We start from the raw sequence: 23,542 nt of genomic DNA, 5'->3' as shown, positions 1-23,542 counted from the left end.
AGTGCTAAAAAGTCTAGTGCTGTAGAAACTCCAGTTTCCAAGGGGGTAACATCCATTGCTGTTAATTGGAGCAACTGTGGCTGACACTCATACTAGGAAAGGGTCCTTAGGCCCTCCAGTGAGGTTCTAGCCACTCCTTCCTCTGTTCCCTCTCAGATGTCCATAGTTCTTCCCCAACTATATGATCGAACCCTGAGCTGATAAGAGAGAACTTTGGACGTTGGTCTTGGGGGACACTGGTTAAGGCTTTAATAACATTCTAAACAAAAATGGGAGAGATTTTGTTCCACCACCAACTTAGCTCTACTGTATAGTGTAAGAGAGGAGGAGGCAAGCCACGAGGTGGGCAAAGGAAGGCCTCGTTGATTCTCTGGAGGCCCTAAATGTTGTCTTGAGCACAGAGTCGTTGTTCCTAAGGGGACTACCATGAGTGTCTAGCAATCCTCTGCTCGTGTTTCAGTCACCTGATCTATGATCTCTGGGTCATCCTTGTAACTAGACATCCACCCGTTTTCCCAGGAGAAGCTCATGCAAGCCTCACTTTAAACCTTTCTTTAAAGCTGCCTTAGTTTACATCCAGTTGTTGACTTATCAACAGTGAGGCCACAGGCCACACTATAACTGGGAATGAAGCTCCCCTAACATTTGTACTTTCTAGATTAGAAACACAGTGGACGCCTTTCTCTTGGGAACACGTCAGCCATCAGTTCTAGGGACTGTGTTACACAGTGAGACCTCTAAGAAAGACCCCAAACAGGGGAAGAGAATAGCACTATTGACCACAAATAGAAAACGCCTATTTATCAAAAGGTAGAATAAGCAAGCAAAGGGGTTGTGTGGGACGGAGGGGGGGCAGGGAGACAACCTATAGTGAAAGGCTGAAAGGGAGGAGGGTCAAAAAGGAGAAACTGAACTACCTCCCCAAATGTAGTTAATTTATAACTGAGCAAATAACATTGAGAAACAAGGGCAGGAAGAAAAGACCATGGTCTGAGGCTGGCCATAATGCTGTTGTGGTAAGGGGGAGGAGGAGGTGAAGTCTGGGGAAACTTAGTTTCCAAACATCACAGGAAGCCCCTCCCCTTGCTTCCTTCTTTTCTTCCAGGCTGAGGAGCTTCCAGCTTGGGAAACAACCAGGGCAGTAGGCCAATGGCCATCTGGGTGATAGGAAGACCCACCCCATCTGTGGACGGAGTCTTGGGGTATATAGACACTCAGAATCGTGTCTGCCTCTCATAGGACACTGCCCTTCCAACTCTGCTCCTCTCTGCCTAGTTCCCCTTCCCCTTCCTCAGTTTGGGGTGATGGTGTGAACCAACCTTCTTGTGGAGGAAGGCAATGGGTCCCTGTCGGTCCTGAGCTAGCAGATTTCCACCCATTTAAGGAGACATCACCTAATCTCCCAGGCAAACACTGACTGCACCAACTTTGATTTCTGGTAAGTGGAGAATTTGGGCCTGAGACCTCCGTGACCAGGCTACAGTTGGTAGGCGGAGTGGAGGAGCTGGATGTCTACGGATCACCATCCTCCTGAGATACAAGGTGTAGCCGAGGGGCTTCCCAGAGTGTGGGGATCCCAGGGAAGCCCTTTTTGCCTCTAGCAGGAGCTCAGCAGCACGATAGATGGAGATTTCCAAATGTTAGAAGCAGGAAAGGCAAGTGTGCCTTCCAACCATTGCAGGGACTCTGCCAGAGGCAGCTATTCCCTGATTTGGATTCCAACACTTTCTCCCTCTCTAGTACATTGAGATATTAAAAACCAAAGCTTGGAGCTTTGTGATTTCTTGTGGCTGTCCACTGCTGCCCTCTGAACTTGGGAACAGACTCAATTGACCTTTGTCCCTCGTACAGAAGGATTTGAACTACATTCCCAATTCGTGTTTGGGATTGCTAGCCCAAAGACCATGGTCTGAGGCTGGCCATAACACTGTTGTGGTGAGGGAGAGGAGGAGGTGAAGTCTGGGGAAACTTTGTTTCCAAACGTCACAGGAAGCCCCTCCCCTTGCTTCCTTCTTTTCTGCCTTGCTGTCTGAGTGGACAATTCACTTCTTGCCACAGGTCTGTCTGGATCCAGAAGACCCTGCCCCAGCCTGGGCACAGCCCTGTAGCCATGACAGAAGACGACGTAGGACAATGGCAACATGTGTTCCAGGAGCTGATTCAAGAGGTGAAACCGTGGCACAAATGGACCTTCACACCAGACAAGGAGCTTCTTCCCGATGTTCTAAAGCCAGGATGGACGCAATACCAGCAAAAGGCCTTTGCCAGGTGAGGGAGGTATGATGGTACGCATGCCAGAATAGTCTTGCTTATTGCCAACTGGTCCCTCAGCTGTCCGGGCTTGCACGCTGAAGAGCTAGGGAAGAAATTCCAGCTTCACTAGGGACTGGGATTTTCCTAAGACAGCATCAGGGAGAGATTCTAGGAGCCCAGGTTGGAATGTGGAAAAGGGAGGAAAGAATGGGGCGGAGGGAGCTCATTTATTCAAGGGGACTTTCAGAGGCCACCCAACGTTTTACACTTTCTTTTCCAAAAGAGAAAGAGGGTGCCCCAAGTCCCAGGGGTAATGGGAGGAGGTCATAGAGGATAGAGTCTTGGGATCTGTCGTCCCCGATGCCATCTGTGAGGGGACTGGACCTTTCCCAGCCAAGAAATGTCTTGGGAGGCTCCAGAACAAAGCTTTAGTTGGCTTAGTTGAGAGCCTGGGACTCAGTTCTGCCACACAGCGAAGCTGGAGTGCTGGGACCAGGCCCTATCTGTGGGTGGCTGCTAGGGACTGCTCAGTCCCGTGTGCAAAACCAAAACTGAGTGAGTGAGATGCACTCCCAGTCAGTGCATTCCATGGGGCTCAGAGCTTCTCATCATCTCTTCTCAGTTTATTCCCACATTTGCCCTAAGAGGGCAATCTAGAATCAAAACACAGCAAAGAAGGCTAGGACTGGAGCTCAATGGTACCTTTACTTAGCATGCACAAGGTCCCAGGTTCTGTGCCTAGATCCAGCCTGGGAGCTAACTTATTCTGCCCAACTTCCCCCAACTTCTCATCTCAGACTGCAGATACCCCTGTCTCAAGCAAAGTTAGGATCGATTGCTAAGAAAAAAATAATCCCACGATTTTAGCTGAGCTAAAGGCTCACAAGGTCACTTAGGTAGAGGAAGAGAAATCTCATAGCCTTGGGAAGAGCTCACTGCTGCTCAAGTCTCATTGGCCAGCAGATCCCACAGCCCCAACATCACTGAATCGAGAGGGGGTTTGTGAATTACTTGATGAGCAATAAATGTCTACGCCACACTGCAGTGTTCTGGCTTTGCAGGATTCCTGTTCTAGATGGCACGGGCTTCTTCTAGCCTGTCTTCACTGTTTCCAACAGGTGTTTGTGCAAGTACCTTAGAAAAAGTGCTCCCTTTCCTGAGACAGGGTGTCATTCTGCACCTTGTCAGAGGCAAGCACTCAGAAGTAATGTAAAATTCCCTGGTGCATGTAAGAAAAAGGATGAATTGGGGGAGGGGGGACCCACAAAAGAAGAGAGAGCTGGAGGCCATGATCTCTGGGGATCCTGCAATCATGGAAGCCCCACCCCCCACACACACACCATCACCACACACATGCACATGCAAACAAAAGCAGGCAAGCTGTCTCTATAAGCTGGAGATTGAAACCCTCTCCTGTTCTGTTTGGTGACTTACCCAGCACCCGTTTATATCCACTTGTTGATTTTAGTACAGGGTCCTTGGGGGCTGTTGCATGTATAGCCTTGAATACATTTACCTCAATATCTGAAGAAACGATGGCTTTGGGCCCAGTGACCAGAATCCGAATCCGAATCCTAACTCTTTTTTTTTGGGGGGGGGGTTCTTTTTTTCGGAGCTGGGGACTGAACCCAGGGCCTTGCGCTTCCTAGGCAAGCGCTCTACCACTGAGCTAAATCCCCAACCCCCCCCCCAATCCTAACTCTTAAGCTCCAAGTCCTGGGCATGGTGCATTTCAAGTGTGTGTTAATGTGCACACCAAGACTTAGAAAATGCCCTGGGTTCCTTCTGAGCCAGATGGTTTGTGATGTACTGTTTGCTCAGTAGGTTCCTGATGATGGTCCCAGGGCCTGTTGGTGGTACAGTGGAGATGAGAAAGAGGGGTTCGTTCACTTCTCTCACCACCCTTCTCCCTCTGGCACCTGCCCACAGCCCGGCTGACACTCTGGCCCTCTCCTCCGCAGGTTCCACTGTTCTTCCTGCTCTCGAAGTTGGGCCTCTGGCAGAGTCTTGATTATCTTCCACATGCGCTGGTGTGAGAAGAAGGCCAAGGGGCAGGTGAAGATGAGGGTGTTTGCTCAGAGATGTAATCAGTGCCCCGAGGCTCCATTTGCGGCTCCAGAGTTCACATGGGACAACATCTCGAGGATTTTGAACAACTTGCTCTTCCGAATTCTGAAGAAGTGTTATAAAGAAGGGTTTAAGCAGATGGGCGAGATCCCTTTGCTTGGGGACACCAGTCTCGAAGGACCACATGACAGTGGCAACTGTGAGGCCTGTCTGCTGGGCTTTTGTGCTCAGAATGACTTAGGCCAAGCCTCAAAACCACCAGCACCCCCATTATCTCCTACCTCCTCCAAATCCGCCAGGGAGCCTAAGGTCACTGCCGCCTGTCCCGACCTTCCCTGCTCACAGTCCTCCTCTAAAGTGGAGAAGCCCCAAGCATCGGACGTGAGCCCCCAAGCCAGTAACCCCTCCAAAGAGGACCCTAAGGTTAGCCGCACCTCAAAACCATCAACTAATCCAAGACTGACTATCAAACAGCTGTCAGAAGTAAGCTCGTCCGCCCTCGAATGTGTTATTCAAATGCCTTCTCCCATCAGCAGCAACAGAGCAGCAGATACAGCAAAGAACACCAGATCCAAGGCCCCAAAGGCATCCCTCTCATCCTCCTCCTATGTCCCACCCACTTCCTCATATGTCCCACCCACTTCCTCCACTTCCTCCTTGTATGTCCCACCTACTTCCTCATATGTCCCACTCACTTCCTCATATGTCCCACTCACTTCCTCCTCAAATGTCCCACCCTCTTCCTTTTTATATGCCCCACCCACTCCCTCATATGTCCCATCCACTTCCTCCTCACGGAGACCACCAGCAAACACCGCTTGCCAAGTAGAGAGAAGCGCCCCAATCCACCCAGAAAGCCAGTCTTCCTGCTGCAAAGCTTGCTGCGGGGGCTGCGGGGGCTGCTGTGGGGGCTGCGGGGGCTGCTGCGGGGCCTGCTGCGCAGGCTGTGGGGGCTGCTGCGAGTGCTTCTGTGAGGTGTTAGAAGGCTGCTGCGGGTGCTTCGGTAAAGTCTTCTTGGGCTGCGGCGAGTGCTTCTGTAAGGTCTTCTTGGGCTGCTGTAAATTCGGGTCAGAGAGTCCACAGTGTTGCCTGTTCTTTCTAATCTTGTTTTTGTTGCTGTGGTACTTATTATAAAATGCAATATACGAGCCTTGAAAAAAAAAGAACCCTGAGTGGGAAAACAAAAAGAATTGCAACATCCCAAAAGAGCCACACGTTGAGTAATCCCCTTTATGCGAAATGTCGATAAAATCAGTAGAATCCAGAGGTAGCTACCGGGGACTGGAGAAGGGGGAAAGTACAAAGCCACGGTTTAAGCAATGCGGCCTTTGTGGAGAGGTGATGGACATTTTTAGGAATTTGGTGGGAACAGTAGCAGCTTCTTAGCACTGTCAGTGCACTAAGCCGCTGAGCTTTCCCTCCTAAGATGGTGAGTTTCCCTAGGCTGGAGAGATGGCTCAGTGGTTAAGAGCACTGGGTGCTCCTCCAGAGGACCTGAGTTCAAGTCCCAGCAACTACACGGTGGCTCAGAGCACAATCTATCATGGCACCTGATGCCCTCTTCTGTCATCAGGCACATGAGCAAATAGAACGTTCAAATACACATCAATAAACAGTAAGCTTTTGAAAAAATAATTCGTTTTCTTTTCTTTGCTTTTTTCCCATAGGGCGGATTAGGCTAGGTTTGCGGTCTCACAATGTAAAGTTGGTCTGGGGGTCACTAGGTGATCTAGGCTAGCCCCATGCTCGCAGCAATCCTTCTGCCTTGGCCTCTCACGTGCTTGAATCTCAGATCTAAGCCACAATGTTCAGCACATAGTTAATTTTCTGATGCGACTTTTACCTAAATACATTTTTTAAAAAATGGTTTTAGGGGTTGGGGATTTAGCTCAGTGGTAGAGCGTTTGCCTAGGAAGCGCAAGGCCCTGGGTTCGGTCCCCAGCTCCGAAAAAAAAAGAACCAAAAAAAAAAAAATGGTTTTGACCTATCAAAACAGAACGGAGTCTGAAGTGTGGAGAGGAGCCTTGAACCTGGGATCTCCTCAGCATGTTCTGCACAGACTTTCTGCTATCAGTCTGGTAAGGTTTGAGACAGGAATAGTAAACTGAACACCTAGGGTCTCAATGGTCCCCATGCAGCCACTGCGTGACGGGGACAAGAGAGGAGAGAGAGAGAGAGAGAGAGAGAGAGAGAGAGAGAGAGAGAGAGAGAGAGAGAGAGAAATTGATTTAAAAGTCCAGTTAGGGAGCTGGGGAGGTCTCAGCTGAAAATGCCACTCAGGTACAAGGACCGGAGTTGAGTAAAAAGGAAGGCGTGGTCATGTAGTCCCTCCTGCGCATGCGCACATGGAGGTGGAGTGGGGATTGAGGTTGGGTGGGGTGGGGGGCTGAGACGGACAGATTACGGCAGTCACTGGCCAGTCAGTGTGGCCAGAACAATAATCTACAAGCTCAATGAGAGACACCGTGTCAATAGTAAGAATAGTAACAAACAAGGCGGTGAAGTAAGAAAGACACCCGGTGTCAACCATTGGAGCACACACACACACACACACACACACACACGCACACAGCCAAGCACACATGGAACAAGGCTTTTACGCAAAGGCTGGTTTTATTAAAATAAAACTTACATAAATTATGAACAGTCCATTTGTGTGAAATTCTACACTTTCATCTTTTCATATTTAGTTTTCATATCTTGATATGAGGCATGTCCTTGAGTATGGAATAAAATCCAGCAGTCGGGGTTGGGGATTTAGCTCAGTGGTAGAGCGCTTGCCTAGGAAGCGCAAGGCCCTGGGTTCGATCCCCAGCTCCGAAAAGAAGAACCAAAAAAAAAAAAAAAAAAAATCCAGCAGTCACTCAAGTAGGACTAGTCATCAATTTGAAACAGCGTTAAGTGTCGGGACAAAAGACGTTTCGCCCTTTAGCCTGCCTCTGGACACTTTGCTTTCCGTTGAAGTGACGCTCTGCTGAGACCAATGATAAAAACGCTCGGGCCTCATTCGAACCGCGGCAGGCGAAAGGCGAAAATACCGAAACACCATTACTAATCTTTCCTCTTCCCACTTTCCGTGAGTGTGCGCGTGTGTGGTATTTTCGCATGTGTGTGGGGTGCACCTGGGTGTGTGTGTCCATGGAGAGGCCAGAGTTTGAATCATCCTCTGGCACCTTTCCACTTCAGTTACTGGGGCGGCATCTCCTATTCAAAACAAGAGCTTCCGGTAGGCTTGGCCAGCTAACCAGTTTGCACTGGGTTCTTAGATTTAAGTAGTAACACTTTTAACCTCTGAGCCATCTCCTAGCCTTGTTTTTTTTTTTTAATTATGTGTATGTGATAACCTTTTTAAATTATATGATTCTGAGAGCAAATCAGTTCTTCAGGTTAAAAAGAGTAAAAATTACCCCCTTATTTACTTACTTATTTACTTATTCATTTATTATTTATTTATTTATTTATTTATTTATTTATTTGGTTCTTTTTTTCGGAGCTGGGGACCGAACCCAGGGCCTTGCGCTTCCTAGGCAAGTGCTCTGCCACTGAGCCAAATCCCCAACCCCATTCATTTATTTTATAACCACAGACATCGCCCTCCCACCCCAACCTGGCAGGTTAGGCCTTACTGTACAGTTCGGTAGCCACAAGTGACTCTTTAAGGAAGTTGCATTTAAAACTTAGTTTTCGGGGTTGGGGATTTAGCTCAGTGGTAGAGTGCTTGCCTAGCAAGCGCAAGGCCCTGGGTTCAGTCCCCAGCTCCGAAAAAAAGAAAAGAAAAATAAATAAAACTTAGTTTTCAAAGCTTGTCAGACACTACGTGTTCCATCTCTGGACATTATGGCACCTAACAACACAGGCACAGAACGTTTTCCCCATGTGAAGGCTGCGGCGGGCTGCACTGGACTACACCCAGAAGGAGTCCACTCACGTACAAACAGTCGATACATGTGTCTTTCCTTCTTCTCTTCAGAGCAACCAGCCACTTCCTGCTTGCTTTAGCCTGAGGCACTGGTATAAAAATAGAAGCTTTATAGAGTTCTTCCAGTGGTGTAAACGTGCTTCAAGAACACGGAGTCCCTGCCTTGGCCCGCGCAAATTAACATCCCAGGGGCTCCTGCCAACGCACAGGTGCGCTCCAGGGGGCAGAGCCCTCCTGTGATCCCCATGTGGAAGCCATCGGTGAGGTCTCCACACTGTCCCCAACACCTACAGGAACGAGTCCTGAAGGCACTCCTTGGCTCTTTGTTCTGAGGACCAGCAGGTGACTAGCCAGGACACTACAGAGCACAGTATTCGGATCCTCCCAGGCTCCCACTGTCTGAGCGGCTAGCGCCGGACGCCCTACGTATACCAACCTTTCTTTCCACCTTCAAGACCCAAGTTATACCTTCAGGTTCTCCTGGGAGTCAAAGTACAACTTAAAACATACTTGAACTCGGAGTGGGGAAGTAGCAACTTGTTTAGACTCAGGGAGCGCTTTTCTCAATAAAGACGAACAGTGTGCCGAACCCCTTTCAAGGGGGTAAATTCTCTATTTCATTCACAGCCCTCTAGCCCTGGACTCCTGAACACAGTGCATCCAATTTCAAAACCCGTTCCGTATGTCGTCACTTTTTAAGTAATGTGTTTCCTAAAATATTAAATACGCAGTATTTAAGACAAGTATGTGCATTAGCCTGTTAACATTGGTATAGAAGCAAATTTATCAATGAATTGAATGTTATTCTTCTTAACAGTGATGATGGTGGTTTCTATAGACTTTGCCCTCAAGCATGAGACGCAATTCCAATAAGAGGTAACGCATATGCAAAGATTCAGAGCTCGGGGCAGTAAGGCATTGTGGTCTTCCGGTGGAGCGAATCAAAGTTGAAGGCTAAATGACACTTTGGCGGTATAACTGGGAACAGCTTCTGTAACAAAGAAAAACATAAATATATACTTAAGATATTTATTTATTTACATTTTTCGTTTGTTTTTCAAAACAGGGTTTCTCTGTGTGGAGCTGGGCCAGGCTAGCCTCGAACTCACTGAAATCCACCTGCCTTTGCCTCCTGAGTGCTGGGATCAAAGGCGTGTGTGCTATCGTTTTGGTTCACGGATAGCTACAAATTATTATTTTTTTTTTGTCAGTTTGATTTATGTCATTTCGGATGGTTTTACCGAGTCCCCAACTCACCTCTTTCTTTAAGGTCTTCGATGTATGCTTTCATAAATTCCTTATCGAAGTGCTGGCGGTCCTGTTCGCTTTCTACTGTGTCGTCAGTGTCCTGACATCGGGTCTTGTCAATGGGATTGTCCAAAAGGCTTACAAATCTGTAGGAAAAGTACAGAAAGCACACGTGTTCACTGTGAACGTTCGACTGTGAAACCCCTCTTCTGTGTGCTGGAGAGACGCCTCCGCAGTCAAGAGCACTGGCTGCTCTGCCAGAGGACCTGGGTTTGAGTCCCAGCACCCACATGGTGGCTCACAACCACCATCTGGAACTCAGGTTTCCTGAGATCCAGTGCCCTCTTCTGATCAATGAGGGCACTAGGTATGCATGTGGTTATGCATGCAAGCATGCAGGAAAGCAAGACACACACATAAAATTAATACATCTTTTTCTTTTTTTAAATAGATGCATTTATTTAATGTATATGAGTACACTGTCGCTGTCTTCACACACTCCAGAAGAGGGCATTGGATACTATTACAGATGGTTGTGAGCCACCATGGAATTGCTGGGAATTGAACTCAGGTCTCTGGAAGAGCAGTCAGTGCTCTTAACCGCTGAGCCATCTCTCCAGCCCAATACATCTTCTTATAGAGTAAAATTACAGGAGGGAGAGACAGGTGGATCTCTGTGAGTTCAAGGCCAGCTTGGTCTACATGAGTTCCAGGATAGCAAGGCTAGGTAAAGAGCTGCCCCCTTTCACTCTATAGATGGATAGATAAATTACTTTCTTTCTTTTTTTTTGGTTCTTTTTTTCCGGAGCTGGGGACCGAACCCAGGGCCTTGCGCTTCCTAGGTAAGCACTCTACCACTGAGCTAAATCCCCAGCCCCGATAAATTACTTTCTTATGAGCATTTAAAGAGTATGAAGGTATTTTCCTTCCAAACAGTAGTTTCTTCAACTCATCCATTTATTCATCCTTCCTTTTCTCCACTGAGCAACACACAGCTCATCATTCTTTTTCTTTATAACCCATGCTCAGGGGTCGGGCATGTGGCTCAGTGGGCAGACTGCCTCCCTGGCGCGCGCACAGCCCTGGTTTTGATCGCTAGCATCCTATAAACTGCGCATGCCTGGACTCCCAATACTCGGGTGGTGGAAACAGGAGGGTGAGGAGTTCAAGGTCATGCTCCACTGCGTAGTGAGTCTGTGGCTGAGCCGCAGGAGAGACCCTGTCTAATAGAAATTAAGAGTCACGAGTCAGCCAATCGTAACTCCGTTTTTCCCCCTCCTCGTTTATAATGCACCATCCAAGAATTTTGGAGACGTATGGGAAGGTTCCCCAGGGCACGGTTTCCTGCCTTGTCGTCTTCGAGCCACTCTGGAGGGAGCAAGACTTCACCCCGAATTAGAGCCTGTATCACCTTTGCATGGATGGTTGTCTTTGTTTTGGGGTTCACTGAGGAAGTCAGAAAGATGAAGCAAACAGAAAGGATTCCTCTATCCAGGGCAACAGGGACACGACAAATGAGAGGTCTAGCCTTTGCTAGACACACATTATGTTGCCCAATGGCAAGTAGTATTTGTAGCTCCGTATATTTAATAATCGTATTCCTTGGGGCATTAGAAAAACGAACCCCTTCGAATTCCCATAGAAACTGGGGTAGGGTCAGACTCTGGGGGATTTGAGAATCATCTCTCCAGGCTGTAATCTAATCTACCGCCCTGGATGGAGCCAGAGACGATTGGCTCTTGCGCCTGTGGAGGGGTGCTGGCCCCGGGAGCCCTTCGGTTCTGTGTACTCACTTCAAAGGCGTGGAGGCATCGCAGAGGGCGGTCGGGAGCTCCACCAGGTCATCCCCACTGACAACCAGCAGGGTGAGCTTTTTGAGGTTGAGCATGGCTTGAGGAAGGTAGGTCAGCTTGTTTTTATACAGGAGGAAACCTTGTAGCTCTTCCAGCCTGTGGAGAAGCGAACGAAGGCTCAGGACGGACCCCACCTCCCCACTCCCTCCACCCCCGGAAACCTCAGCGCATTCCGCAGGGAACAGACGTGTGCAACCTGGACCTTACGCTTCACATTTACAGTTAGAACTATTTTTTTAATTATGCATGAAACTATGTAGATTTTACTTTTACCGACTTAATCGCCCACTGAAGACGGGGATTTAGCAAGTTACAGGAGAAGCCACACGGGGCCTAAAAATCAACATACACCTAAGTGTCTCCTACATTTCCCAGGGTTCCTGTGAGAATAAACAGAGCAGTCTGTTTCCTTTCATACAGTCTACTCTTTTTTAACGTTAAAGAAGAAAAAAGCCACAGAACAAAAGGGGATGAAAAAATAAGGTGATTTAAGTTTGTTTTCTTTTTTTTTTTATATATTTATTTATTATGTATACAGTGTTGTGCCTGCATGTCTGCCTGCAGGCCAGAAGAGGGCACCAGATCCCATTACAGATGGTTGTGAGCCACCATGTGGTTGCTGGGAATTGAACTCAGGACCTCTGGAAGAGCAGTCAGTGCTCTTAACCTCTGAGCCATCTCTCCAACCTTTAGGCTTGTTTTCTTTGCTTTCTAGTTCATTCTAGTCTGGAGATCCTACCTCCAGATTCTGTTTTGTTTTTATGTTTTTATTGTTTTTTTTTTTTCATTTATTTACCCTGTCTTGTGTAATGCCAGAAATATCTCAAAGACTCCTCTGTCATTTCAAACACAAACAACTGCCACTTGGCCTCCCTAGCCCAGCAAGTGCCAGCATTCATTCCTCAGAGGGACCAAGAGTAGAGAGATGCTATCTGGAATGACAACAGGTCTAAGCCACCACCAGTCTGTAAGCCCTAACAGTCTATTTACACTTCCATAGCAAGAGTGTAAGCTCCAAGAGAACATGAGTTTTTTCTCATCCACTAGGCCCAGTCCTCTTTCCAGGCCTGAGATAAGAAGCCCTAAAAATATCAGTGGCACAAATGAATGAGTGAATGAGTGAATGAATGAATGAATCTATCTATCTTACATGTTTCAGTGCAATAATTACTATTTAAAGAACAGGTTATGGGCTGGAGAGGTGGCTCAGTGGTTAAGAGCACTGACTGCTCTTCCAGAGGTCCTGAGTTCAAATCCCAGCAACCACATGGTGGCTCACAACCATCTGTAACAGGATCCGATGCCCTCTTCTGGTTTGTCTGGTAAGCTACAGTGTACTTACATACATAAAATAAATAAATCTTTAAAAAAAAAAAAACAGGTTACATTTTACGTTTTATTTCTATTTGTGTGTCGGCACAGGCTTAATAGTATCAGTGGCAGGAAAGAATGAATCAATCAATCAACCTTATATGTTTTTTAATTATGTGTTCACGAGTGTAGCTGCCCACGGAGGCCAGTGTGTTAGGTCCCTGGAACTGGAGGTGCAGGCAGTTGTGAACTTCCCAGTGTGGTGGGTGGGTGGGTGCGGGGAGCTGAATTCAGGTCCTCCAGCATAACAGTTAAATATTCTTTTTTTCTTGCCCTTTGTTTTATCATTGTTTTTTTTTAAGACCCGGTCTTTCTATGTAGTCCTGGCTGTCCTGGAACTTGAAATGTAGACCAGTGTGGTCTTGGACTCACAGAAATCCACCTGCCTCTGTCTCCAGAGCACTGGAACTGGCTCACTGGCTTCCTTAAAAGCCACACTGCCTCTCCAGCTCCTTCACTTTATCTCGCTTGTTTTCCCTCTAACTTGCACACACTTATGTGTATCCGACCGTGAGGTGGCCATCGGAGTGCAGCTGCCGGGGAAGGCAGATCCCTCAGAGCTGGAGTGGCAGGCAGGTGTGAGCCTCCGATGTGGATTCTGGAACTTGGGTTCTCTGCAAGGGTGCTCGGTCTTAACCACTGAGCCATCTGGCCAACCCTCTTACATTCTGAGGCAGGCAGGGCCTCTCACCGAATCTGGTGATAACCAATAGGCTAGACTGGTTGCCACAAGCTCCCAGGAGTTCCCTGTCTCTGCCCACAAGAGCATGAGGGTTACACTTGGGAGTAGCCACACACGACCTTCCTAGGACTGTTAGGGACCCAGTTTACAGAGCAAGCACTTTACCCGCGGAGCCATCTCTCCAGCACATAATTGTTTTTAAAAAGAAATGGCTGCATGGATATAATTCAACAACATAGCTACCATGTCCGTTCTGTTTAAAGTTATGTGCCTTGAATTAATAAGTGAAAAGTAATAAAAAATTTTCTCACTGATGTTCTTCTAAGCAGAATAATGTGTTTATACATAATAATGTTTCTGTACACAATACATCTTTTCAATTCCCATGAAGTAAAATTAACAATATTATTCTATGAAAGATGGCTCGGCGGTTAAGAGCACTGACTGCTCTCCCAGAGGTCCTGAGTTCAGTTCCCAGTAACCGCATGGTGGCTCACAGCCATCTGTAATGAGATCTGATGCCCTCTTCTGTCACGCAAGCATACATGCAAATAGAATGCTCATATTTATAAATAAATAAATATTTTTTTTAAAAAAGAGGCTCTTATCAATAATCTTAGCACCCAGGAAGCTGAGTCAGGAACACTGTGAGTTCTGAGCCCTTCCAGGCTACAGAGTAAGTCCCTATCTCAAAAATCAAAAAAAGAAAAAAGAAGAAAAAAGAAACCAAGAATCTCTCCGAAGCTGTTTGTGGTGGCATAAGTTTATGGATCCAGGACTTGGGAGGTTGAAGCAGGAAGATCATGAGTTTGAGGCTAACCTGGGCTACTCTGCAAGACTCTGTCTCAAAGGAAGGGAGAAAAGGAAGGTGCAGTGAGATAGCTCAGCAGATAAGGGCACCTGCCACCAAGCCTGACAACCCGAATCTGGTCTCCTGGACTCACAAGGTGGATGGAGAGAATCAATTCCCACAAGCCAATCTCTGACTTCTATTCCCAAGCATGCACAAACACGCACATGTGCACACACACACACACACACACACACACACACACACACACCACACTCAGTTTTTAAAAAACCAAGTGTGGTGTTGTATACCTCTAATCCCAGCACTTGGGAGGCAGAGGCAGGCAGACCTTTGCAAGTTCAAGGCCAACCAGATCTGTATAGTGAGTTCCAGGCCAGCCTGGGCTGAAAGGGGAGAACCAGTTATTACATAGGCACAGACGGACAGACAGATGACTAAAACAAATCAAATTTGCCAAGACAATGAAGAGGTGTTCAAATGCATACATGACATATGTGTGATACACAATGAAAACTGTCTTGTTCTATCATCTCCTAGAGACAAACCCTGGAAAAGTAGTTGGTTTCAGAGGATATTTATGTGCTAGCATATCTAAGTGCCAACCGGTCTCAGTGTGTTAGCAATCAATTCATGTACCTCACCTTAGGATGCAAGTAGCTACCTGTCTATATCTTGTGGCAGGTCAGTCAGATCATTGCTGCTGATATCCAGCCACTGCAGACGACACATCCGCAGGACACAGATCGGGACGCTGGAGAACTTGTTTGCTGAGATATCCACAAAGGTAACCTGTTTCAGATTACTCAACTGGAAAGGAATAAGAGAACATTCTAATTACCCTGTGTCACAGTCAACCCTGATTGGTAACTTGACAGGATTTAGAATCGCCGTGGAAACCAGCCTCTGAGCACCTCTGGGACGGAGGGACTGTGTAGAGTGAGTTAACAGTGTTTGGAAGACCCCACCTTAACTGTGGCTGTGCTGACACGGTCCCTGGGCTGGGGTCCTGGGCTGCACAGAAAGAAAGAGCAAGTCGAGCAGCCAGTGGCATCCGTCACTCTTAGCTTGACTACGCAGTAGGAGTGACCACCCCAAGCTCCCACTACCACGGCTACCGGCCATGATGGATGGTACCCTCGAAGTGTGAGCCAACGTGAGGCCCTCCTTCCGAGAGCTGCTTTTGTCGGATATTTTATAAATGGCATCAAGACATGTCACTAATACACCTCGTGAAATCGGGAACTAAGTTCAACTAACGATGTTTAGAGTAATGTCTCATTCTCGAAAGCATCCATGAGTCTATGCCCCAAAGACCACAGCCGCTATGTGCTTTTGGGCACCCACTGTATAGCATTTGCTATACTTCCTGCTGGGTATACTACTGTAAGCAGCACACGATGGCTGCCCTCGGGAGGTGACGTTTTCACAAAGCGGCCAACTCATGTAGAAGAACTGACAAGCATCGACTCTCAGGAAATGAAGAGTGAATTTGCCCAGCAGCATGATGGAGTGGTGGCCAGGGGTCCGAAAGAATTTCTCGGAGGACAGAAGACTGGAATTGAGTCTTCCAGGCAGGGAAGTAGCTTGTGCAAAGTCTTAACAGACAGAGTTCAAGTCTCTTCTTGTTGCTGCTGCTGTTGTTGCTTTGTCTGTTTGAGACAGGGTCTCACTAAAAATACCTCGGCTGTTCTGGAACTCAATATGTAGACCAGGCTAGCTTCTAACTCACAGAGATCAGTGTCCCTCTGCTGGGATTAAAGGTGCGTGCCACTATGACTAACTGGAAAGTTCAAGTCTTAGAGAGTATGATGGTGTGTGGAGAACTACATCGGGCTCTGACAAGTCCTGAGGAAACCCACATTGGCGAGGGTCACGTGATATGATAAAGACCCCCTTGATCTTGTCTGGCCTCGGTAGCTGGGCAGATTGGATTTTTCTTTCTTTTTTTCTTTCTTTCTTTTTTTTTTTTTTTTTTTTTTTTTTTGGAGCTGGGGACCGAACCCAGGGCCTTGCGCTCTACCACTGAGCTAAATCCCCAACCCCTGGATTTTTCTTTTGTGGTTTTTATATCCACAGTTCTTGTTTGCAAGGTGCCAACTCAAACACATGGACAGATATATTTTACCTCAGTGCAAATCTACGACTCTTGAATAAAGTTGAACAGATGCTGCATGTTGTTATGGATGTTTGGTAGCTGCTATGAAACAGAAGAGCTTTTTTTAAAAGCTTGCTTACTTGGAGAGTCCATGAATAAAATTAGGTAATCTCTCAAAGCACATTTGCAGGCCACCAAGATGGCTCAGGGGATAAGAGTGTTTGCAGCCAAGCCTCACAATATGAGTTCGATCCCCAGAGCCTACACTACAGAAAGAAAATCAACTCCCAAGAGCCGTCCTCTGATTTCCACATGCACCACACATAGGTGCACACAAGACAAGTAATGCCATAAAGAAATCCAAAGCACAGCGTTCAACATTACTAGAAACGCAGAGTGAGGTGGACCACAGTAGAAGGGAAAAGCACTGGGCTCGTGCCCATAGATAGCTTAACATGAATCCCATCTCCGTGGCGTATTTGAATACGCTCTACTGAAGATACATGTTCCAACTGTGTTCTTGTCTGGAATTCTGAAAAATGAATCTGAAGGGGGCACATGACAGTGAATGATCAGAGAGCTACACTGGGTGCCGGTCCAAGGCTCTGCCCAGGGTGACAACAGTCAGACAGACAGAAAAACAAATAAAGAAAAAAAAAATCCAATCACCATCTGTCTATTTTTTCTTCTGTTTAGTCTGTACGGTGCTCTGAATGAACGTGGCCCTCCATGGCTTACAGGGAGTAGCATTATTTGAAAGAATTAGGATGTCTGTGCCTGTTGGGAGGTGTGGCCATATTGGAGAAGTACTTATCACTAGAGGTGGGTGTTGAAAGTTCAGAAACTCCAACCAATGAGTACGCAGGGATGAACCGATGGCTCCAGCCGCATATGTAGCAGAGGATGGCCTTGTCTGGCATCAACAGGAGGAGAAGCCCTTGGTCCTGTGAAGGCTCGTTTCCCCAGTGTAGGGGAATGGCAGGGTGTTGAGGTGGGAGTGCATGGGTTGGAGTGGGAGCATCCTCATAGAAGCAGATGGGGGTGGGAGGAGCTATGGGAGGGGGGGGAAGGGGATAACATTTGAAATGTAAATACATAAGATATGCAAGAAAAATAAAATTAAAAAAAAAGAGAGATTTCAGAAACTCCAGTCAGGCCCAGTGGCTCACTTTCTCTTCCTACTGCCTGCCATCCAGTGTAGAACTCTTGGCTCCTTCAGCACATGGCTGCCTGCATGCTGCCTTACTTCCCACCACGGCGACAACGGACTAAACCTCTGAACCCGAGAGCCAGACCCAGTGAAATGTTTTCTTTCATAAGAGTTGCTCTGGCCATGATGTCCCATCACAGAAACAGAAACCACAACTAAGAGGGGCTGTCAATGTATCAGAAGAAAATGACATGTTTGATTTATGAGTGGGGTGGGGTCAGCGTGCGCGCACGCGCGCGCACACACACACACACACACACACACAAACATGTCTGCTGAGACCAGAAGAGGGCATCTGATTCCCGGGAGCTGGAGTTACAGGTATTATGAGCTGTACAGACACATGGAGGCAGGGAAACGAGCTCAGATTATCTGCATGAGCAACAAGCATTATTAACTGCTGTTCTTTTTTTTTTTTTTTTTCGGAACTGGGGACCGAACCTAGGGCCTTGCACTTCCTAGGCAAGCGCTCTACTGCTGAGCTAAATCCCCAACCCTTAACTGCTGTTCTTTTTTTTTTTTTTCTTTTTTTAAATATTTTATTTATTTATTATATATATGAGTACACTGTAGCTGTCTTCAGACACACCAGAAGAGGGCATCAGATCTCATTACAGATGGTTGTGAGCCACCATGTGGTTGCTGGGATTTGAACTCAGGACCTCGGGAAGAGCAGTCGGTGCCCTTAACCACTGAGCCATCTCTCCAGCCCTTAACTGCTGTTCTTAACTGCTGATCCCTCTCCTGACAGCATTAACCAACCGAGAAGGAAATTCCATGAATATAAGAGGTATTTTCTGGCTAGAGATGGCTCAGAGGTTAAGAGCACTGGCTGTTCTTCCATAGGTCCTGAGTTCAAATCCCAAGCAACCACATGGTGGCTCACAACCATCTGTAAGTGAGATCTGATGCCCTCTTCTGGTGTGTCTGAAGAGAATGACAGTGTACTCACATACATATAATAAATAAATCTTTAAAGGGAGAGAGAGAGAGAGAGAGAGAGAGAGAGAGAGAGAGAGAGAGAGATTTTCCCAACAGTTACTTTCATCAGTGGCAAAACAAAACACTCATTAAACACACTGAAACTGAAAGTTCTATTTGCCTAACAATCCCAGGGTCTATTATATGAAAGGAGAGAACTTTAATTGAGAAAATGCTTCCATAAGCCTATAGGACATTTTCTTATTGGTGATTGATGGGGGAGGGCCCAGACGATTGTGGAAGTTATGAATAAACAAATAAATCCTAGCGTTAGAAACTAAAACAACTGACCTAAAAATCCAGTATCGGGAAGCTAAGGCAAAAAGGATTGTTTGAGGCCAGGCAGAGGTGAACAGGAAGACCTTGTCTTTGAGAGAGACAGAAGGGGGCGGTGGTGGGGGACAGAAACAGAGAAACCGAGAGACACACAAAGACAGACAGAGCGCCAGTATAAGAGTTTAATATCGGCTGGGGATTTAGCTCAGTGGTAGAGCGCTTACCTAGGAAGCGCAAGGCCCTGGGTTCGGTCCCCAGCTCCGAAAAAAAGAACCAAAAAAAAAAAAAAAAAAAGAGTTTAATATCGGAGAGACCTCACCGCCTGATCAGGTGGGCACTCCTGAGGCTGCAGAGCGGAGGAGACCACCAACACTGCCCACCCCTGCCCACATCCCTGGCCCAAGAGGCAACTGTATAAGACCTCTGGGTTCCCGTAGGGGAGGGCCCAGGAGCGGCAGGACCCCTGCGCCTGAGACACCGCCAGAACCTGAAGGAAACAGACTGGATAAACAGTTCTCTGCACCCAAATCCCGTGGGAGGGAGAGCTAAACCTTCAGAGAGGCGGACACGCCTGGGAAACCAGAAGAGACTGCACTCTGTGCACATCCAGACGCCAGAGGAAAACACCAAACGCCATCTGGAACCCTGGTGCACGGAGGCTCCCGGAAAGAGCGGCGCAGATCTTCCCGGTTGCTGCCGCCGCGGAGAGGACTTAGGCAGTACCCCACGAGCAAACTTGAGCCTTGGAACCACAGGTAGGACCAACTTTTCCCCTGCAAGAAACCTGCCTGGTGAACTCAAGACACAGGCCCACAGGAACAGCTGAAGACCTGTAGAGAGGAAAAACTACACGCCCGAAAGCAGAACACTCTGTCCCCATAACTGGCTGAAAGAAAACAGGAAAACAGGTCTACAGCACTCCTGACACACAGGCTTATAGGACAGTCTAGCCACGGTCAGAAATAGCAGAACAAAGTAACACTAGAGATAATCTGATGGCGAGAGGCAAGCGCAGGAACCCAAGCAACAGAAACCAAGACTACATGGCATCATCGGAGCCCAATTCTCCCACCAAAGCAAACACGGAATATCCAAACACACCAGAAAAGCAAGATCTAGTTTCAAAATCATATTTGATCATGATGCTGGAGGACTTCAAGAAAGACATAAAGAACTCCCTTAGAGAACAAGTAGAAGCCTACAGAGTGGAATCGCAAAAATCCCTGAAAGAATTCCAGGAAAACACAATCAAACAGTTGAAGGAATTAAAAATGGAAATAGAAGCAATCAAGAAAGAACACATGGAAACAACCCTGGACATAGAAAATCAAAAGAAAAGACAAGGAGCTGTAGATACAAGCTTCACCAACAGAATACAAGAGATGGAAGAGAGAATCTCAGGAGCAGAAGATTCCATAGAAATCATTGACTCAACTGTCAAAGATAATGTAAAGCAGAAAAAGCTACTGGTCCAAAACATACAGGAAATTCAGGACTCAATGAGAAGATCAAACCTAAGGATAATAGGTATAGAAGAGAGTGAAGACTCCCAGCTCAAAGGACCAGTAAATATCTTCAACAAAATCATAGAAGAAAACTTCCCTAACCTAAAAAAAGAGATACCCATAGGCATACAAGAAGCCTACAGAACTCCAAATAGATTGGACCAGAAAAGAAACACCTCCCGTCACATAATAGTCAAAACACCAAACGCACAAAATAAAGAAAGAATATTAAAAGCAGTAAGGGAAAAAGGTCAAGTAACATATAAAGGCAGACCTATCAGAATCACACCAGACTTTTCGCCAGAAACTATGAAGGCCAGAAGATCCTGGACAGATGTCATACAGACCCTAAGAGAACACAAATGCCAGCCCAGGTTACTGTATCCTGCAAAACTCTCAATTAACATAGATGGAGAAACCAAGATATTCCATGACAAAACCAAATTTACACAATATCTTTCTACAAATCCAGCACTACAAAGGATAATAAAGGGTAAAGCCCAACATAAGGAGGCAAGCTAAACCCTAGAAGAAGCAAGAAACTAATCATCTTGGCAACAAAACAAAGAGAAGAAAAGCACACAAACATAACCTCACATCCAAATATGAATATAACAGGAAGCAATAATCACTATTCCTTAATATCCCTCAACATCAATGGCCTCAACTCCCCAATAAAAAGACATAGATTAACAAACTGGATACGCAATGAGGACCCTGCATTCTGCTGCCTACAGGAAACACACCTCAGAGACAAAGACAGACACTACCTCAGAGTGAAAGGCTGGAAAACAACTTTCCAAGCAAATGGTCAGAAGTAGCAAGCTGGAGTAGCCATTCTAATATCAAATAAAATCAATTTTCAATTAAAAGTCATCAAAAAATATAAGGAAGGACACTTCATATTCATCAAAGGAAAAATCCACCAAGATGAACTCTCAATCCTCATCTTCGGTTGGTTTATATACAAGTGTGCAATTTCTAGGCTTGAAAGTAAAATGATGCTATCTGGTGCTGGATAGAGGAGCCTTATTTTTTATTATGGCAGCTTGCTATTTTTGTAACATGGTGATTTGGTTGAACACAATAAAGTACAGTAGTAACTGATAAAAAAAAAAAGAGTTTAATATCAGGTTCAAAATAGCAGAAGAAAAAATCAGAGAACTGAAAGGCAGGCCAAAGAAACTATCCAACCTGAGGAGGTTTTAAAGGATGAACTCTGGGGATAGATAGATGGCTCAGTGGTTTAAAGCATGCAGAAGACTGGGGTTCCATTGCCCACAACCACATGTATAGCTCACAACTATCTGTAAATCCAGTTCCAGGGGACCCAGGGGACCCATTGCTCTCTTTTGACCTCTGAGAGCACCAGGCATGCATGTGGTACACGTATATACATACAGACAAAAATATTACCATACATACATACATACATACATACATACATACATACATACATACATACGTGGGCAGGTAGATGGGTAGATAGCCCAGGTCTCGGCAGCTAAGAGCACCTGCTGTTTTGTAGAACACCTGGACTCAGGTCCCACTGACCACGTGATGTCTAGAACCATCTCAAACACCAGTTCCAAGGGGTTCTGATGCCCTCTTCTGGTGACTACGGGTACTGCACCCATATGATACACATGTATGAGTACAAAACATTCATAGACATAAAATAAAAGTATATAAATTCTTTTTTTAAAAAAAATCCATAATATCTTCTGGACACTTCAATCACCTTGTTCCCATTGTCATAAGGCTATAGAAACATTAATACACTAGACAAAGACCATACTCTAAGGATAGAAATTATATAATATATATAGTTTGGTTTTTTTGAGACAGGGTCTTGTGTGGCCCTGGCAAGCCTCCAACTTTCTACGTGGCTTAGGATATCCTTGAACTTCCTGATTCTCCTGCCACCACCTTCAGGCTCTGTTCATGCCACCAAACCCAGTTTATCAAGTCTACCCAAGGCTTTGCACATCCTAGACAGAGACTCAAACAACTGATCACCAACCCTAGCCCTAGAAACACTATTAGAAGAAGATGAAGCAAAAGATTTCAATTTCCAACAAGATATTTTTATGCCTGTTTAATAGATGACATCTGTAATCTAGAACGGAGAACTTGATTAACTATTCACTGAGACGAAGCTGGAAATAAAGGAGTAAATCTTTTCTCATACGGTCCTAACTGGCTGACGTGATCCTACAGATAGTACTTCAGAGATGTACTAATTTTGAAAATAGTCATTAGATCTAGTCTGTATTCATGTTAAAATGATTTTAAATGATCGTCAGAAAGTAGAACAGAGGAAAAAAATGAACAATTTTTATCACTGAATAAAACTCAAGGGATTTCTTGTGCTAAGAGAAAAAGGACCACAATATCCTGCTAGGCAAGGTTGTTGCTTGCAAAGCTGTCACAAAACGCGGGCTTTCCAGAACGCTGCTAAGTGGGAGACAGTGTCTGGTACCTCAGCTCACCCTGAATGAGCTTGGCAACGGTACAGTCAAGACGCACATTCGCTGCTCAGATCTGCGCATGCGCCAATGCTCAGTTCTGGACTCCAACTCCACTCAGACATTCAGAGTGGCGGTGGGTTAGGTCGTCTTTCTCTGTCTTGCTTCCATGTCCCTTATAAAATCCTTAGACAAATCTTTAGAGAATACTCTGTATCTGTCTCTGTGTCTGACCTCCGTTCATCGCCCCGTTACCCTCCAGTTCAAGACGGTACAGTCAGTCATTTGCACTTGGGCAATCCTTTCTTTTAATTCTTTAGACTGTAACGAGGTAGCGTTTGCATGCCATAAAACACACCCATCACAGATGTCCAGTGGATCATAAGTCAACTTCAGGATATCTCTATCACGTATGCTCAGATTTTCTTCTCCCTACGTTATTCTGTGCTCTCAATTTTATCATGAGGAAACCGTGAATCTACATCGTATCTCTACAAGGTTTTCTTTCTGGAAAGTTCATGTAACATGCTTTTAAGTCTGGTATTCTTCAAATTTCCTTTTAAAAAAAAAAGATTTACGGGGCTGGGGATTTAGCTCAGTGGTAGAGTGCTTACCTAGGAAGCGCAAGGCCCTGGGTTCGGTCCCCAGCTCCGAAAAAAAGAACCAAAAACAAAAATTTTTTTTACTTATTGCAGACTGTCGCTGTCTTTAGACACACAAGAAGAAGGTATCAGATCCCATTACAGATGATTATGAACTACCATGTGGTTACTGGGAATTGAACTCAGGACCTCTGGAGGAGA

At 46.2% G+C, this 23,542-nt stretch overlaps 2 protein-coding genes across 9 annotated transcripts in view; one reads left to right on the top strand and one right to left on the bottom strand.

Annotated features, from left to right (window-relative positions):
• Positions 1-952: 952 nt before the first annotated feature.
• Positions 953-6,555, top strand: Rtp3 (receptor (chemosensory) transporter protein 3). 2 transcript variants are annotated; one of them, XM_006243965.5, is made up of 3 exons: positions 953-1,438; positions 2,059-2,268; positions 4,215-6,555. In XM_006243965.5, the coding sequence occupies exons 2-3, from the start codon at positions 2,111-2,113 to the stop codon at positions 5,452-5,454; spliced, it is 1,398 nt and encodes a 465-aa protein (XP_006244027.1). In that variant the 5' UTR covers positions 953-1,438; positions 2,059-2,110; the 3' UTR covers positions 5,455-6,555. The 2 variants fall into 2 exon arrangements, with proteins under 2 accessions (XP_006244027.1, NP_001101660.1); NM_001108190.1 differs by having other exon boundaries at positions 1,407-1,438; positions 2,075-2,268; positions 4,215-5,952.
• A 359-nt stretch (positions 6,556-6,914) lies between these two features.
• Positions 6,915-23,542, bottom strand: part of Lrrc2 (leucine rich repeat containing 2) — a 33,074-nt gene continuing 16,446 nt past the window's right edge. For 5 of the 7 annotated variants that reach the window (XM_017595598.3, NM_001393940.1, XM_006243926.5 and 2 more), the window contains 4 exon segments: positions 14,866-15,011; positions 11,281-11,436; positions 9,497-9,633; positions 6,915-9,230 (listed from right to left, as the gene is read on the bottom strand). In XM_017595598.3, the coding sequence (XP_017451087.1) occupies positions 9,181-9,230; positions 9,497-9,633; positions 11,281-11,436; positions 14,866-15,011 (489 nt within the window). In that variant the 3' untranslated portion in view covers positions 6,915-9,180. 7 annotated transcript variants of the gene reach the window in all.

The sequence above is a fragment of the Rattus norvegicus genome, chromosome 8, assembly GCF_036323735.1.
Source record: "Rattus norvegicus strain BN/NHsdMcwi chromosome 8, GRCr8, whole genome shotgun sequence".
NCBI lineage: Eukaryota > Metazoa > Chordata > Mammalia > Rodentia > Muridae > Rattus > Rattus norvegicus.
Note: the sequence above shows the minus strand (reverse complement) of the source record. Positions and strands in the feature narration are given on the sequence as shown.

Bases quoted from the DNA above. Each gene is read 5' to 3' on its own strand.
- Rtp3 (XM_006243965.5), top strand. From the start codon at position 2,111: ATGACAGAAGACGACGTAGGACAATGGCAACATGTGTTCCAGGAGCTG. The intron at 2,269-4,214 runs GTGAGGGAGGTA...TCTCCTCCGCAG, and splicing joins CAGCAAAAGGCCTTTGCCAG to GTTCCACTGTTCTTCCTGCT.